Source organism: Globicephala melas, chromosome 21 (genome assembly GCF_963455315.2).
Source record: "Globicephala melas chromosome 21, mGloMel1.2, whole genome shotgun sequence".
NCBI classification, from domain to species: domain Eukaryota; kingdom Metazoa; phylum Chordata; class Mammalia; order Artiodactyla; family Delphinidae; genus Globicephala; species Globicephala melas.
Window position 1 is genome coordinate 33313685 of NC_083334.1, and position 13272 is coordinate 33326956.

The 13272-nt window shown below is 36.5% G+C and overlaps 1 protein-coding gene across 1 annotated transcript in view; it reads left to right on the plus strand.

Annotated features, from left to right (window-relative positions):
* HOOK3 (hook microtubule tethering protein 3) overlaps positions 1-13021 on the plus strand; it is a 103214-nt gene extending 90193 nt beyond the window's left edge. The window contains exons 21-22 of the mRNA XM_030834459.3: positions 331-402; positions 3020-13021. Of these exons, the coding sequence (XP_030690319.1) occupies positions 331-402; positions 3020-3160 (213 nt within the window). The 3' untranslated portion in view covers positions 3161-13021. The remainder of the gene's footprint in view (positions 1-330; positions 403-3019) is intronic.
* The last annotated feature ends 251 nt before the right edge of the window (positions 13022-13272 follow it).

Genomic DNA, 13272 nt, shown 5'->3' on the forward strand with positions numbered 1-13272 from the left:
AGCCCACGCATAGCAACGAAGACCCAACGCAGCCAAAAATAATTAATTAATTTTAAAAAAAGATATCCATACTTTAAAAAAAAATAGTTGCCTATGCGTGGCAAATTCAAGTTTTGGGTTTTGGAACTTCCTGGTTGGTTGTTTGGTTGGTTGTTTTTTTTTTTTTACCATTTTCGATCTGGGGTTGGTTGAATCCGTGGATGTGGAACCCATGGATATAGAGAGCTGACTGTAGAGTTGTGCCCGTGAACTTAGATAGTTTATTGTGAGTATTTTATTTATGTTGAATTGTTTTTCATCTTAACATGCTTACATGTGCTTGCTTTTTAGAAAGAATATGAGAAAACAAAGAGTCAAAGAGAGATGGAGGAGAAATATATTGTTAGTGCCTGGTACAATATGGTAAGAAAATAACACATCAAAACATATTACGAAATTCAGTGAATATGTATCATTTATTATACTCCCTTTACTGTAGAATTAATTCTACCAAATGAATCTGAAAGTAATTACTGTCCTAACACACACTAACAAAACCCTAATGCTCATCTTAGGGCCAAACAACAGATACAGGAACCACCGTAAACGGGGCTAGAACATTGTGGACACATCATTATCCTTGTCCTAGAGGATAGAAAGATTTCTGTCTCTCAGGACCATTTTATTCTCGGGTGGTAGGGACTTTAATAATATCTAAACACAGATACGGTAGCTTTTGTTTTGTGGTACTATTTCAGTGCCTTTGCAGGAGCGGTACTTGTAATGAAAATAGTTTAACTGTCTCTCAGGTTTTGGTAAATGTTCACAGTCTTAGACCCTGAACAGCTGAAGGTTTTGAAATTGAATTTTACAACAAAAAATCTTAAACGTATTGCAGGGGAAAATAAATGCTTATCAGCATTTTGGGCTTCAGTAAGACTTTTCTGGATATGAAGAGCTATGGATTTTGAAGAATGCTGTACTTTTTCAATATTTTTTTTCTTAGACCTTTTCTTCTTTTTCTGCTTTGTTCTTCTTCCCAATAAGACCACTCCGCCTTTTCAAAGCGTTAGCTGCCTGAGATAGGAAGTTGGACCCGATTCCTTTCATCGTACCCCTCTGGCCCTGTAGTTGTGTTACTGGCACAGTACTGTTTTACAATTACAATTGTAAATTATACCATTTTACCGTTATAATTGATACTGTGTCTGAAAGGTTCATGTCCCAGGTCTCCTAATAATGTGATTTGAACTTTGTCAAAATTTCATACAGTTTTATGACATGTCCACATTTATATTTGCCTTGGTACTACATATTTAAGATTTTTATCACAATTTTAAAAAACAAAAAAGGAAATCATACTGGGTTTACATTACCATTACTGTTAACAAATATAGATTAATTGAAAATTAAAATGTAAAAAATAAGAAAAACCTGTGTTTAAGGAAGGTCTCTGGGAACTAGTCCTGACTTCACCCACATTGTTTTCTCTTCGTCCTCCTTCAAGGTTAATGTTAGCAATCTGGGAGCTCTGCCCCTCAGTCCGTATTAGTGATTTCATATACCTGATTGATTTTTATGACTTCACGTATTGTGTTTCTTATGGAACAAAACTGATTTATTCTGTGACATGGTATTAAAGAAGAATCCTAGTTTTCAGCTCTGCGGAGAGTGAAGGAATAACTCCCAGTAGGATCACACAAGTTATGTTCAGATAGGGTAGCCGGTAACAGCTTCATACATACATTCAGAAAGTTCTGCATCCCAGACAACCGAACTGGAAGTGAGGATGGTGAGTGCTGGGAAAAGGTGTTAAGTATCTCAGGGAATGGCCTCATGATGGATACTGAGATCTTGAAGGGGAGTCTAGAATTTGAATAAGTTGTTTAGAATATGAAAGTTAAAAAGGTATATTTTAAATAAAATATAATTGTTAATTTATGTAGCCAAATTAACAGATTTGTCCATTTTATTCAGATCCTTAAATGCTTTAATTCCAAACTGAGTAAAAAGCACATCCTGGGTTTTCTCGTGGGGAGAGTGGAGAATGTTGTGCATTGGGGTCTGTTTGAAACGCAGAGCCATGACCCCAGTTTCCTTGGAGCTGACGGGAGTTGGGAGGTTTGTCTTGCCTTCTGCCTTCTGTGCGGGTTTGCCCAGCGCCTCTGGCGCCTGCTCCGCCTCTCTCCCGGCTCTGTTTCTCCTCCTTCCCTGTTGCCGGCGTCCGCTTCCTCCCGTCATCTCGCTTCCAATCACCGGTGAGACAAAGCTGCCGCTCCCAGTTCTTCCTGCTTCTCTGGCCAGGGTTCTTCGCTAGCTTATTAAATGAGAACCGAAACCCTTTTTACCGGATCTACTCGGGGTCCTCACTGTTTACTCCTCCGCGTTTAGAGAGCGCCACAGGTTCTCCCTCCCGTTCAGGTGCCCTGGGCCCGGCAGGTGGGCTCGTCCCCCTTCTAAGCGGGTAGGCCTCCTTCTCCAGTCCTCGGGAAGGACCCCTGCGCTCCTTGGGCCCGCTGTGTGGGCCAGCCGTCAGGAACTTCCCTTAACAAGTGTGCCTGTGAAGAAAAGCAGCGTGGTGGTATGTATTATACCTGGTGTGACTTTCCACCCTAAGAAAGAACAAGTGCTTTTGTGGTTTTCTATTCTAACTAAACCCTCTGATTTCCATATCCCCACGTGAATCAACTGCTACCAATCAATTGCCCTTTTTTTCTTGGAAAATCACTTTATGCATTTGATTCGAAAGGGAAGTATGTATGATTGAGTATGGACGATGCATTCCAAAGATCCATCTCTATTATAATCTATTGTTTGGGTTATTGTAAATTCAGAAAATTCAGCCTTAATTTTTCCAAAAGATTTGTACCTAATTGTTGGAACTTAAATGTCTCTAAGATTTTAATCTATCATGAGCAGAGTGAACGTTCCTAATTGTGCCTTATGTCGTCAGGTAACAAATTCTGCGCGATGAAATTTTCTTTTGTGAGGGTGTGTTCCATTATTTTTTCACTGATTACTTTTTTTCCGTGTTACGTAGGGAATGACTCTGCATAAAAAGGCGGCAGAAGACAGACTTGCTAGTACAGGTTCGGGGCAGTCATTCCTGGCGAGGCAGAGACAAGCCACCAGCACGAGAAGGTCTTACCCGGGCCACGTCCAGCCAGCCACAGCAAGGTAGACAAGTCCTGCCATTAGAATAAAAAACACCCCGCATTCAAAGCATACTTCTGTTACATATAACATTTCAGGAAATTCAGCCAGCTTATATTTTGTCTGTATTTCATGTATTTAGTTGTTTTCCATTTGAGGACTTTCTCTCTTCTGTATCTATAATGTTTTAGTTTCTTGGTCCTTTATTTTGTAGTCCTTTTGGTTCCTTTTAATGTGCCAAAAAATTTTTAAATGCCCAATTAAAAGTGTTGTATATTAGTGTAGTACTTTTCTTTGTATGAAAATGTCCTTTCCCCAATGGTGTAGGCTTTGTAATGAATTAGATTTTCTGCCAATAATTGATATACAATTTATATTCTTTATTGTGTCTCTGTGTTACCATGCTTTCTAAGAATGTCTTTGTTTAAAGGGAATTAATCTTTTTATGATGTATTAATCTGTGTTTTCAATTGTTTTCCAAATGCACTTCAAATAACTTGCATACTTACTATGTAAAATGGTTGGCAAGTGCACTTTTTGCAAAGACATAAATACATTGGCAGAGGTGCTAATCAGATCTTACCTAAGGCACCTGATAGAACTATTTAGAGGGAAAAACTGAGTTTTCACATTGTTTTATAGGAAATTAAATTTGTCCAAAGATTTGGAAACTATTTTTAAAACATAAATAGAATTTCATTATTTCCTACTATCTTATTTGCTGGCAGAAGTGAATGCACTGGTTAGGTTATTTGGGGAGAAGTTACAGAAGAAAAAAAATCAGGCAGTGTGTTCATTTTTCTTCTTTTTTTGGAATATCACAGTAACTGAGGATCAGATTCTAGCAATGGGCTGACATTTCGTTGCAACTGCCCTCCACATATAAAAGTATATAAAAGATGTATTTTTTATATACTTATGAGTCATAGGTGGCCTTACCTTTGGGGTAATTTCCTTGTTGACTTGCACCTCATTTGTCTTACTTATTCCTTAACATAAAACCTGCTATTTCTCAATAATTCCTAATACTTAACATCTTAGTATCAGTCGTTAGGATCAATAAGTGACTTCTTGTGTCTGATGTTATGACAGGTGGCTGTCGTATTTTTTCTTAATTCTATGTACTAGTCTAAGAGTTTGCTACTGAGTAGATTCTCTTGGGTATTTGGTTGCCCCAAAGTGCTTACATTTGTTGACAGATTATAAACTATGTTTATTTACATTGATGAATGGCTGTCAAGTAATAATGATTGTAAAGCACTTTGACTATATAAGGTGCTATATAAATGCAAAATGTCATTCATTTGATCATGAAATGTCTCTGCCTAACTTTCCATATTGGCCCCAAATTATATTTCAGTTCCCCTCCAGCCTTTTTCTTGCACCATAGCCCAGAGCCCAGTAAAGCAAAAATTTACTGAAACTAGGTCGATTATTTGTTTTCGGTTTTGGATAGGTCACCTATTAAGAAGATTTTATTTCATATACTTGCTATTTAGAAGTTCAGGTTTCATTTAGTTTTGTGTATTAAATACAAATGAGTAACTTTAAATCAAGCTAAACATAATCAAGAATTTTCAGAAACTATATTCCAGTGTTTGATTTTAAATCCTTATTTCCTTTTTTTTATAAGAAATTGACCTAAACACTATTTTAGGTGTTTTCATTTGTCCTCAGAAACTGTACTTGAAGAAAGGTATTAGAATATACACAGAAATGACTCCATGCATTGTGCTAATTTTTTACATTAAGTACAGAAGTCTGAGCTCAGTGTGAGTGCTTCTGCCTGGTCAGAAGAAAAGCAGGAAGACTTAGTAGTAATGGAGAGAACCAGCGAGTGGAATGCATCGTGGGGTTTCAGGAGGGCAAGCAGACCTAATCAACATAGAAAGTTTTGACAATGAAAGATTAAAAATGATTTAAGATGGGTAACCCTCCCCCACCTCCACCCCTCCCTGTCCCTTTATTTCACAAATCAGAGTAAGGATCCAACAGTTTTAAAACAGGGCATGAACACTCACCTTGGTAAAATTAAAATTATTGGGAAATATAGCTGCAAAATAAGATAGATGAAAATCAGAGTCCATGAGCTGTTTGTTAAATGGATTATATCCCATGAGAGGAGAGGTTTTAATTTTAGTTCTCTATTTACTGTCCCAGTCCTGGTCTCCTACCCACCCCTCTGCTCAGATATGTTTCTCTAAATGGGAGAGGAAAGTGCCAAGCTTTTAGAAGGAAGTTTTCCGTCTTATTTTTCTTCAGCATGCCATTATTTTGGTGCTTACGTTCGTAAGTTTCACTCACCTTTACAGTATGTTTAAATTTTAGTATATTGCTTTCATTCCATAGCAGAAACTTTATTTCTAAACATTCTGTGCTGTTTTCTTAAAAGTCAGGAATAGAACTTTGCTGTCCCAGTGAGGACCCCGTTTCCTTTGCTCAGCTTTGGACAGGATTTTTACATTTCTCTTTCTCTGGCGATGACGCTGGGCACACTGTGGAGTCAGCACAGAGTTAGTGCGCTAAGGTTGGGGTTGAGCCATCACCCCCTGTCTGAGTTCTTGTGAACAAAAAGCTTATTTTCTGTTTTCCCTCTAACCAGGGTGAGAAAATACAGAGTTAATAACTAAAGACTACAAAAGCATGAAATTTATATTCTGCAGTGTGTATTTAAGAAGTTTGTAAAGGGGAAAAAAAATCCAGCAAATATTATGCTTACCGCATCTTAAAAAGAGAGTACATAATACAGCTGTACGTATCTTTAAAAAACTTGCAAAAACTCGATCATACCTTTTTTAGTATTTGTCTGATTATTTAATAATAACCAAGAAAAAGAAGTACCAAAACAAAGGCTCCATTTTCTAAAATTGATCAGCATTGAATTATTTCTGTTTGATGGCCCAGCCTGGTAAAATTGGCTAATGAGATGATTCATTATAATAAGGATAATACTGTCTGCTGTTATTTTGTTACGGTCTTACTGCTTTGTCTGTATGATAAAAGCTCAGTTGTACAAACTTGAGCTAAATGTTTCCAGTCAGAAACATCAGCCCATATATATCAGCAGTCTTCAGCAAGGCATGAAAACCGGTGCTGTGCAAACAAACCAACAGTAAGTGATTGTGAGGGGAAGGGGGATTTAGGTTGAAGAAAAGGTACATTTTATTTTTGAGCTATTTTACTCACACTTCCTTTTCAACTGCAGTTTTATTTATTCATATCTAATGATATGAAATATTTTGTAGTGTCTCTTGTGCTCCAACAAGCATTCATCTTTTAAAGATAACACTATGTTGAAAACTTGAAAATCTTTATTCTGATATAAGAATTTACTTGAAATAAAATTCTAAATTTTTGAATTTATCCCAGCTCCCTGCATTTAATCTCCAGTGATCCAGATCTCAGACTCCAGGAGTGTTGCACTTTTCCCCAGTTGGAACACATGAGGTTTATCTGAAAAAGCATCCACAACCCACAGATAGTGTAAACCTAGTTAGTTTACAGCTACTGGGATAAGAACCTGTGATCCTAAAGGGAGAGGAAGGTGCTTGGCATCTTGCTTTTTGCTAGGGGCAGAATAACAACATGCTTCTTGTTGTCTGTTCATTCAACTATGGGAGCATGTTTTGACTTTTTATCCTTATATTACAAAGTGACTCTTTGCCTAGAAATGGCTGTTGAACTGATGCAGGATTGTACTCCTTAACAGTGAGCAGGAGTCCTACCCTTACAGGGTAGGAAGGACTGAACAGAACAAAATAAGATGGGATCTCAGAATCTTTGAAAATTACTTTAGCATGTTTTAAAATTTTTCCCTTTTTATATGTTAAAAGGGCTTTTCCGTTCAATAATGATAATCTCTTTTCCTATAGTCCCAACTGTCAAAATGGCAGCTTATTTTAGTAGATGTGCAACCCAGTTTCACTACATTTTAGAAAGCAATTTCAGAGTTAATTCTTTGTAACTATAATGATTCGAATATTTTGTATCATGAAGTTTTTATATGAGGGAGGCCATTCTCAATGTATCTGTCATCCAGTTTTTTACTTTGTATAAAGCATATTTAAATAATAATTGGTATATGTTTATTTTATGGAAAAATTTGAAAATATTTTAGTGTCCAATTTAAGCAAGATAATTTTATTGTTCTAAAGTTGTGCAATAAATACTGTTTCCTTCTCAGAAGCCTAAAAAACATAAAATAATTTGCTACCGACACAGCTAATTTCTGCCCCTCCCCATCCCCCTAAATCACGGAAGTATCAATATTTATCTCCCTTTTTATAAAATGAAGGACAGCACAAATATGATGACATCCATCTCTTTTAAATCACTGATTATGTTCTTGGAAAATACGTACTCATAATTTTGTTTTTAAACAGCCTTTTATCAATCCAATTCCCATGTATTTATAAATATAAAAACTTTAAAACTTATATTTAATGTTATCTTGAAGTATGCTTGAATTCTTCACACTGCACTTAAAATAATAGAGAAAGGGACATTAGTTTATTTGAGAAATAAGAGACCCGAAGCTAATTATGGCAAGTATATGAGTTTTAGCAGTTGTGGTCTATGGATGTTTCCTAACAATTCTATTTCAGCAATTACGTCTCTCTTCAGTATTTTTCTGCTTTCTAACATTTTCCAATAATATTCTGTGAGGTAGGTTTGTATGCTGTATATAAGTGAACTTAGAAATCGGAAAGTAACCGAAGGCTGTCAAGGCAGATCCATTCCTAGTGAGTAGAATCGATTATCGGAAAAAGAAGAGGCCTAATTTTGAACAAATATCCAGGCAGATAGAAGTGCTAACACTATTAAACCTATACTTGTCTTAACAAATGTTCCTAAGGTAATAGTTCACATAAAATCTCCTGATTTTATTACATGATCATTCAATAAAAAAGAGCAGACAAAAAATAATTTATATTCTAATTGTCCTTCCCTTCAGTGGACATTAACTGGGCACACAGTATTAACTGTACATGTTTATGAGTGGAGGGGAAAGCATCTATTTTCATTTTGAAACTGTTAACCCATTACTAAATCTAAGATAGTGATTTAAAGCCATGAGGATAGGATGGTCTGATGAGATGGGAAGAAATCTGTGGTGGCTGAAGCTCACTACCAACTTCCTAGCAGTCATCTAGGTCCGCTGCTGTGTCTGGTTTGCAAACCATGTCTCCCTTAATTATACGTAGTAGCCCCACAGAAAATTTTGTTTAAAATGAAGACAAGGGCTTCCCTGGTGGCGCAGTGGTTGAGAATCTGCCTGCTAATGCAGGGGACACGGGTTCGAGCCCTGGTCTGGGAGGATCCCACATGCCACGGAGCACCTGGGCCCGTGAGCCACAACTACTGAGCCTGCGCGTCTGGAGCCTGTGCTCCGCAACAAGAGAGGCCGCGATAGGCCCGTGCACCGCGATGAAGAGTGGCCCCCGCTTGCCACAACTAGAGATAGCCCTCGCACAGAAACGAAGACCCAACACAGCAAAAATAAATTAATTAATTAATAAACTCCTACCCCCAACATCTTCTTTAAAAAAAAAAAAAATGAAGACAAGAGTAGACTTCATGTGTGTGTGTGTGTGTGTGTGTGTGTGTGTGTGTGTGTATTCAAGGAGAGCCTTTATATACCTAATACATCACTGCCAGGCTCTGAATTAGATGTTTAGGGTCTGCAGATGAAATCATCAGAGAAGGTGTCCGTACCCTCAAAATTTAAGGACAATGGGGCTATCAAATATCCTAAATTATATTGACTCAGAGCTTAAAAGAATAATTAAATATCACGAGAAGAGCCATCTCAAAGTGAGAAAAAGAAAATTAGCAAAGCATGCTGAGGCTTTAATGTGTGTGGGAGACTTCTGCGCAGGCACCGTTGCCTTAGAGATCTCTAAATTGACAAAGGAAAATAATTTGATTAGCATTGATATTGTAAAAGTTATAAAAGGAACTCATGTTTATTCTCGGTGTATTTGTCAACCTATGGACAGTGATTACTGTATATACAATCTATAGGGTGTTTATTTTATAGATGTCACTATTAGAGATGAATGTCTTAATATTATTTACTACTTCTAGTCACTTATGTATTATTTATACTTTACTGCAAGATTCACAGCACTTTACTAATATTAGATAATTATTTTCCTTCTACCTTTCTGTGGCATTTTCTACTTACATCTTTTCCACTGGGGATCTTCTCCTTATTTTGGAACACTCACTAAGAAAAATGTAAAAGATTGCCCAAATAAATAGGCTATGTACTGTTCCTGAAATGTTTAAAGTCAGATCTGAAGTTCTAAGTCTAGAACTCTCTTTGAAGCTGGGTTAGGGCTACTAGGCATGAATTACATTTTATATTTCACATTAATAAGACTCATAAGTTAGTACTCGTGAAGCCAAGTTCTCTCAAATGCAGACACACTTAAAACTTTTTGTTGAAAACAAAAGTTGCATTAATACAAAGTAAACAGTCTTCTGGTTAATCAGAAGATGCTCTTACCTGCCATTTACCTGTCTCCTAAAATACAAATCTGCAAACTGTCCTTCACTTTCATAGTTTCTTCAACATTGCATGTACTCAAACACAGGAGAAACAAAGCCAGGTTCCAGGAGCTGTGAAGTCCAAGAATCTGGAAAATGGTGGGGGTGAGGTGATGGGAAAAGGCAGACACTAACAAGGGCAGGATGCTACAAAAATAGTCTGAGTTCTACTATAACGTATGCTTTATGAACTTGGCCGTTTTCTTAAGTTCAAATATAGCAGAGTTTTCAGCTGATTCTTTTAAGAGATGCTTTGAGGAGTCAGGACTCCTCCGCTTGTACTTGAGTATATCTGTATTCCAACCCTAGTCAAAAGAGAGTGAGATATTTGTTGTTACATAAACACTGACACAGATGATTGCTGCCAAAGAATAGGGAGATTTGCTCATAAGAACTTTCTCTTAAAGTTTTTTATTTTGCGTTTCTGGATGAGAGAAATGCTTTTATGGTGTGAAAAGTTTCTGTAGTGCTTTCTTCTGCGTTACCCTCTGCTCTGCTGGTATGCTTGGCGTGGGCAGGTCACCTAGAAGAGAGAAGCACAAATAGAGAAGGCTAGACTCTGACCTTTGAGGGAAGGGCCACTTTCATCCTCCCCGAGTAAAAAAATAAAAATGAAACACACCTGTACACACACACACACACACAGTCACACTCACACACAAGGACGAAATGGTAAGTGGGTAAGTCACCTTCTAAGTGTCTTTAGCATCCGTTGGCTGCTTGTTAATCTAGTTAAGAGTAGATTCTAGACCTGCATTGTCCAATTCACTAGCCAGTTCACAGCCACATGTGCTAATTTAAATTAAGTAAAGTGAAGAATTCAGTTCCCCAATCCGCCAGCCACATTTCAAGTGCTCAGAAGCCACCCGTGGAAAGTGTGTTACCATTTTGGACAGCACAGATACAGAACATTTCCATCTTTGCAGAAAATGCTTTTGACAGTGCTGTGGTGCCCAAAGAGAGAATAAGGACAAAATAAAGATATTCAGTTGACTTACGATACTCTTGGATTTTACCGGCATCGTTAAAGAAAGCTATTTTTCTTATAAAAATTAATACCAGCCCTTTTTAAAGACCCTGGAAAAATCAAAACCCCATTCTTTGAAACTAGTTTTCAATGTATTTTTTAAACAGATTCTTAGCACTTTACTTTTTAAGTGATATTATTAAATAACTTCATAGATCATAACTTAGTATCTTCAGGTTTTCTCCTTTTTTAAGTAGTCTTTTAAAATTGATGATACATAGTTTCTAACATTTATCCAGCAGAAACTGATGAATGCTTAACTTACTTACAAGTAAAAGTTGATAAACATCATATTCCTCTGTTTTGTTACCTTTAAATCTTTCTATTCTGTTACTTTTTTTTTTTTTTTTTTTTGCGGTACGCGGGCCTCTCACTGTTGTGGCGTCTCCTATTGCGGAGCACAGGCTCCGGACGCACAGGCTCAGCGGCCATGGCTCACGGGCCCAGCCGCTCCGCGGCATGTGGGAATCTTCCCAGAACGGGGCACGAACCCGTGTCCCCTGCATCGGCAGGTGGACTCTCAACCACTGCGCCACCAGGGAAGCCCTATTCTGTTACTTTTAAATCTGAATAGATCTAAGGAGAGTTGCCAACAGTTTTTTTTGTTTCTGCCCCTAAAATCACATTTGATCATCTTCTACCTTAAAGGTTTATCAAGATCCAAATAGTTTCTTTGATTTTCTTCATAGTTTCTTGCTCTTAATTACTTAGATTATGAATCAAATTAAGTTTAATGTATGAAGCAAAGATTTTATTCCAGCAACTTAATGAAACATTTTTTTAAGATTTATTAATTGACTTGGCCTATTACTAAAGTGCTTAACATAACTAAAAGGATCTACACAAATGCATCTTTGAATCTTTTAATGAATGTAAGAGACTAATCATAACTCTTTGGAGTCAGCTGGGTACTTAGTGAAAACTATCCCGTTAGGAAGTCAGATGCTTTCCTCTTCGTTTTTAAATTTTTTAATCAAGCAGCAGACTTGATCCAGTAGTGTCAAATTCCAAGCAAATATAATGAAATTCTTATTGTTATTCAAGTACAGATGAGTAAATGGTGTGATTTGAGTTTGTTTTATTATTTTCATGGTGGTCTAATGTGTGTTCTACAGAGACTCATTTTACTAGTTAAGGGAGATTTTCAATGTGCTTGAAATAAGAAAGAACATGCTAGTATAAATACAGGAAATGACTGTACACAAATGCCAATCAATCATTTGGGGGCTTTTAAATTTTTTAATAGTAGGCTTTTGGTTTTTTTAATAGCCTTAGTTATTTAAAATTCAGATGCACTGAAATGCCATTGCTGTCACTAGCTGTTTACAGATTATGTGTAATTCATAAAGCTTTGTACTCAGAAGAATAATTTCCAGGTTTACTCTTGTTTTGCAGTTTTCATGTTTTGACAATTGCCCCACCATTTATAACACTCAATTTCTGGTTGTGTAATGAATGGTAAAATTCAAACATATCTAATTTAATAATTTGCCTTATTTTGATTAACAAATTCTATCAAAGATTTGGGGATAGAAAGAGGCTTCTTTTTCCTATAGTATTTTTTAAACTTTTCAGATGAGCTGGAAAACACCTTAGTACATTGGAGTTGGAGTTGTACTGGTTACAATCCCAGCTCTAAAGCCTTATACTCATGTCTTAAGTATTACTGATTGTTCTGTGAATTGTTAGTTTGATATTTGACATTGTAGTTATCCACCTTGCAGTTTAGCCTTTGTAAAAAGGATATTGCTAGGTATGTTCTTATTTCTGGTTGACTATTGAATTCGTAATTTCATGATTTCATTTTTAGTCATAATCCAAAAAGGAAATCCACGTGGAACTCTAAATTTCTCTCTCACCTCACAAATGGAATCAATACAGTTTTAACAACATTGTACATAAATGGCATCCAAGCAGTTTTCCATCTGTTTACCAAGTTTACCAATCATTTACTCTGTGTTCGACTTGTGGGTTTTCTCACTATTTTTCTGAGGTAAATGACTTGTGAGAAATTTTCACCAAAATCGCAAAAACGTAAAGTCCAAGAAATCACCAGAAGACAGATTTTTAATTTTTTGAAATCTTATATTGTATTTCCTTTTGATATCACTTACTCATTTTAATTTTATGACTGCCAACTTGTTATGGTATTAATTATATGTATATGTTTATATGTATGCATATAGTATATGTATATGAAGAATAAAGTTAAGATTTGGTCAAACTATATTTTCCCATTCAAGTACAAAAATGTTTTCAAGGCTGCAGAAAGTGTACAGTTGTCATACAAGTTGTAAATAAAGACTTGTATAAAAATTCAGCTTAGATTTTTTCTGCTCTTAGGCCGTACAAACGCATGTTTAATAATTGTCTAATAGTATCCATCCGCTTGCCATACTGTCCTGTCAATTTAGATATTATGCTGCTGACTGGCTGTAAATCAGGAATAGTCTTTGAGTTTCTTCCCAGTACCTAGGATAAGTTTTGTTTTGATTTAGGCTGGTTCACAATGTGTGTAAGCTGACTGTCCAAAGTTCTGAGGGATAAAAGGTAAACATGGC